General features: G+C 36.3%; 1 protein-coding gene across 4 annotated transcripts; it reads right to left on the bottom strand.

The window, feature by feature from the left end:
- Positions 1-2,679: 2,679 nt before the first annotated feature.
- LOC105559724 (THAP domain-containing protein 3-like) lies at positions 2,680-4,663 on the bottom strand. 4 transcript variants are annotated; one of them, XM_012008235.1, is made up of 4 exons: positions 4,312-4,663; positions 4,134-4,228; positions 3,741-4,076; positions 2,680-3,662 (listed from the first exon to the last, which is right to left on the bottom strand). In XM_012008235.1, exons 2-4 carry the CDS (start codon positions 4,205-4,207, stop codon positions 3,416-3,418), a joined length of 657 nt encoding a protein of 218 aa, XP_011863625.1. In that variant the 5' UTR covers positions 4,208-4,228; positions 4,312-4,663; the 3' UTR covers positions 2,680-3,415. The 4 variants fall into 4 exon arrangements, with proteins under 4 accessions (XP_011863625.1, XP_011863626.1, XP_011863627.1 ...); XM_012008236.1 differs by having other exon boundaries at positions 4,436-4,663; XM_012008237.1 differs by having other exon boundaries at positions 2,680-3,356; positions 3,446-3,662; positions 4,134-4,662.
- Between the last annotated feature and the right edge of the window lie 21 nt (positions 4,664-4,684).

The raw sequence follows: 4,684 nt of genomic DNA, 5'->3' as shown, positions 1-4,684 counted from the left end.
CGTAGCCACCGATAGCATCATTATTTTCCAAAATAATTCGCCGTGATGCGCGAACAACGCGCGTGGGAAAAAGGGGATGGACCATTAAGCTACGCAAGATACATCATTTTTCATACTTTAACGTAGCGTATACGGGTGCGTGAATAAACCAACGTGAGACTCGCCTGGGCGCGAGCGAGCAGCGATAAATGACACTGCCGGTGAACAAATGATAATTACGACGAAACCATGTTTTGAAATTTAGTCGTGTAATTTTTGTGCGCCTAGCACAGAAACTGAAAAAAAAACAAACCGCGTAACGTGAATATTTTTATCTTTATTAAAGAAAGATATTTAATAATCCTATCCAAGCTCAGTCTTCTCAATAAGTTTAATTTAAAACGCAGATTTAGCTGGGATTTAAGTCACGTAAAATTTGTTACAATTCTTTCTATTTTTCTTCATAACTTTGCATCGTTGAACCGTAGATCTTGAAATACTTGCATTCGCGAATCTCTCTTTAAATTTTTCAAATTTGCGCCTTTTAGAATTCTTCTCTACATTTTTTTAGAGATACTCCATATTTTTACGCCCCCGTAGTTTCTAGTATTCTACATGCTCGAATCTACTAACCCATAAATCGTTATTTGTGACGGATTTATGGACCCCGAGCCGCAGGATATATGGATCTCGTCTATAACCGACTGACTTGTCGTTCAAGATCGCGAAACATTCGTCGTTAACTTATTACCGGGTGGAAATAATGCGCGAAGTTGTAGAAGCGTCGTTATTGCCAGACATTGCGGCGAGACGTTAGTTTCGTGTCTCATCGTGCGGTTGACGTTTAATTCAAAATCTTGTGTTACCCTTCCCTGGCCATGACTCGAGCTTATTCACGCCTTTAGCCGCAATGCCCGCGCTCTCATAAATCTCGGAAAACTTGCCGGTGGCTACGGGCTAACCACCCACCAATTAGCATCTCGAATTCGAGGGTACGAGCGAAAGTTTCCGATTTCCCTATTGTCGCAGCGGCGATACCAGGGTGTCTCTTAGACCCTGATCTTAATAACAGATTCTTTGAGGAGGTCGAAGTCGATTTTCCTTGAACAAAATCCTCTTTCTTAAGCAAAACGAAATTATTTGCGACTGTTTTATAATATTCACATCCAAATTCTTCAGAAACCCTTATTTCTCCGTCTCAAATCTTCGATATTGAATCTCTCGATTATTAAACTTCAAATTAAATCACAGGAAGAGATTTTAAAGTTAAATTAAAGTTTTACAACTTGAATTTAACTATTTATATTTTAATAACTTAAACCGAAGAATTTTTAAAGACACTGTTTCTCTGTATATAAACTTGCCATTTCGACAAATTCCGCATTGAATACAGAGAAGCACTGTCTCCAAATAGTTGGAAGGTGCCAGCAATCGAAACGCCCAACAACTCGTAACGAATGTCCAGAGGGTGAGTGGCAAATGGTTGGCTACAAAACAGTGAGAGCTCCCTATGGGCTCGTCCTCGACAACGGTCGTCTGCAAAAACATTAATCACAAGTCGCTCGGTGTTTGCGCTGTCTATTTCAAAGCTTGTCCTACGCACTTTGTCATCGATAGATCGTCGACAAACATTTTCGAGCTTATAACGGTTCAGATTTTAATCGGAGGCCGATAGAATAGAGGTAGAATGTACGAACAGCTAAACATCGATCGTTTCTTTTGTGTTTTAAAAATTTGATGTATTGTAAAATACATCACGAAATGAAAAGATATAAAACGTGGTAACTAACGTGTTATTTTTAATTCATTTATGTATAACGTTAATTGCATATTAATATTTATATAATCAGCGTGAATGTGGATGAATGCAGGAGAGGGCGAGCGAGTAAGTTAGAAGGTATAAATAGGAGAAATAGAGAATAGAGAAGGATAAGAGTAGCAATGCAAAAAGAGATATAGAAAAAGAGCAAGACTAGGGAGAACGTAGGAAGGAAGATGAAAGGAAAGTAAGGAAAGAGCGGGCTAGGAAAGGAAAGGGACGGGGATAATCGCAACAGTAGGTATTTTGACTAAAAAGAGATAGGGAGGGAGAAAGGAGAATAAGAAGAAGGAATTAGAGGAATGAAGCCCACTGGGAGAGGAAGGGGGAGGTACAATATATGTAGGAGCGAAGGATGATAAGAGGAAAGAGATAGGGACGGAGGTGGGTAGAGAAGAGAAACTGTACTGTACGAAGAGACAGGAGAATGAAAGAAGTAAGAAGAAGATCATGAAGACAAAGGAGTAGGGAGTAGAATAGGAATAGGATAGGTAAAGTTGAATAGAGTGAGAGTAGGTTTAAATACTGCAATTGAGAAAGAAGAGGCGCATGTAGAAGTTAGGGATAGAACGCGGTGTAGGTATGGAGGAATGAATGAGAGGATGAATGAGGTAAGGATATAACTGTAAACCATGGCAAGCCCCACTTCTTGGCATGTAAGCTGAAGTGTAATAAAGATTGTATTTGTATTGTATTATTTAATGAATACTTTATTTTTCTTTTGTTCTTAATTATAAATTGGAATTTAAAAATAATATATACAATATTATACATATTTTTTAATAAATAAATAACTACATATTATACAATAATTTTATACAATATTATTGTATGATACGTAAGTATTGTATAATATAAATTGTGATATATAAAATGCAAAATTGTTATGTAAGAAAAAATCGCAATTTTTTGTTTTAAGTAAAATAATACCCGCATTTTCTTTTTACCATTCTCGACAAAGTTACTATTATGCATTAATTTATTGTGATTTTATGTTTACAGAGTAATAAACTCTTTCTCGCGAGTGCTTCTTGACTCACATGTCACTATATGAGAAACCGATAAAACGTCTCCTGAGCCATCTAGTAGGAAGTGATGAAATCTAAATATCAAGATTCATAATGATTGTAACCATGTTTACCATGGGGACGTAATTCTGATCCTATTTTTTTCCTAACAGGAAAAATCTTCAAGATCGCCAGCAATAATTAACATCAAATTTGATTGACCGTTTAAGCATCGCAATGCTTAAACATAAAAATTGCCAGATACGGTCAACCAAACTTGATGTTACTATTTTCTTTCCATTCGTTAGATATTAATTAGAAATATTTAAGTAATTATACATTTAACGAACATACATATTAAATAAAAATGTCTATGTATCTCTAGGAATTTAGTGATTTTAGCGATGACTGTTTCGGCACAGACAGATTTGATACTTTCTTCGAAAAGTCTTGATATACCTCCTTTCTCTTCTCCTCTCGTACTGCACTTATTCGATAACATTTATCATATCGAACCAAATATATTTGTATCAAACATAATCACATTATCCCTGTACATAAAAATTTTTGGCATTTGTACAATTTACAAAATCTTCTAACACATTTTATATTAGGTATCTGTAATCCTTTTATTTTTTACCAAAGTTTGAAAGTCTAATATTTGTTTCTTTAATCTCCTGAGTTTCTGTCGCAAGGTTCTTAGAAGCACTTTTTGCCGCATGATCTTTTTGATCGCCACTTCCCAGTAAATTTTAGCTTGCACCGACGATGTGGAAATCTCCTCCCATCGGACATCGTATAAATACTTCTTGCGTTTCTTCTCTGGATCGCTTGGACCTGCTTGAGCGAGCGATATACTATAAAAAGTTAATTATTTCATTAGCATTTTCCGTTTCCTTTTACAAATACTAAAGCATATTTTAAGTACATCTTACTTTTCGGACAGTTTGTCATCTCTTTTAACTTCTATACGTGATTCTATAACATTTAAAGCTTCGTTCTCAGGAGCTCTCTCGCTAGATTCAACTACAGTGTTCGTTGACTGGTTTTCCTTAATGATCGCGCTTTGATTGTTCGAAACAGTGTTCTCCTCGTTTAAATAAAGGGACGGTATCGCATCGTGTTTCAAATAGCGTTTGCTTCCAACTAAACTGTACTTAAAGTCGTTTTCCTTAAAGTGGCGCGAACATATTTGGGACGATCCAGTGATCTTTTTCTCCGTGCCAATTGCGAGCGACCATCTCTTCAGTAAATCGTCCGACTTTGGAAACCTTAAATGAATTGCGAAATGAATAAAAACACGGTGTTTATTGTATAAAAATACTTACCCGAAAAGCGATACATCCGACAGCAAAACGTCTTTGCTCATGCGGTGATTACAGCAGATGCATGTACGTGTCATTGTACAACAAAAAAAGTATTACTATAAAATTGCGAAGGGGAAAAAGGTCGAATGTCAAAGATTTAATTCAGTACTAAACTAATATAACCTAAACTTAACCTAACCTAACTCTCGTTTGTTTTGCGATAGAGCTGGCAAAAATTATCCTTTGTGTACGTCCCTTCCAGAATATTAAATCCCTTATTCGGATCGTCAAAGTTCTAGGCTTGTATCAAAATCAAAACTTACGCGGTTGTTTTTGTTTACAAATTAGTAGACTGAGAGTGCAAACCATGGACGTAATAAATATCTGGACAGAGCGCAATACTGCGGGGTTGAAGTACAAAGGGTGAGAGGAATGAAATGTCTATTGACACGGATGAGGCATGTAAGATGGCGGCGACGGATAATTTCACGGAGATATAGTCTATTTAAAGTTAAAACGAAGGAACCTTTATTTCTCACAATTTACATATATATTTGTTATATATATGGGTC

This window comes from Vollenhovia emeryi, unplaced genomic scaffold, assembly GCF_000949405.1.
Source record: "Vollenhovia emeryi isolate VEMERY1.0 unplaced genomic scaffold, V.emery_V1.0 DF939256.1, whole genome shotgun sequence".
NCBI classification, from domain to species: domain Eukaryota; kingdom Metazoa; phylum Arthropoda; class Insecta; order Hymenoptera; family Formicidae; genus Vollenhovia; species Vollenhovia emeryi.
This window is presented reverse-complemented; position numbering and strand designations above follow the sequence as displayed.

Excerpts from the sequence above, each read along its gene's own strand:
- LOC105559724 (XM_012008235.1), bottom strand. The coding sequence starts at position 4,207 with ATGACACGTACATGCATCTGCTGTAATCACCGCATGAGCAAAGACGTT. Across the intron at positions 4,077-4,133 it reads TCGGATGTATCGCTTTTCGG|GTTTCCAAAGTCGGACGATT; the intron begins GTAAGTATTTTT and ends AATTCATTTAAG. Across the intron at positions 3,663-3,740 it reads GATGACAAACTGTCCGAAAA|TATATCGCTCGCTCAAGCAG; the intron begins GTAAGATGTACT and ends AACTTTTTATAG.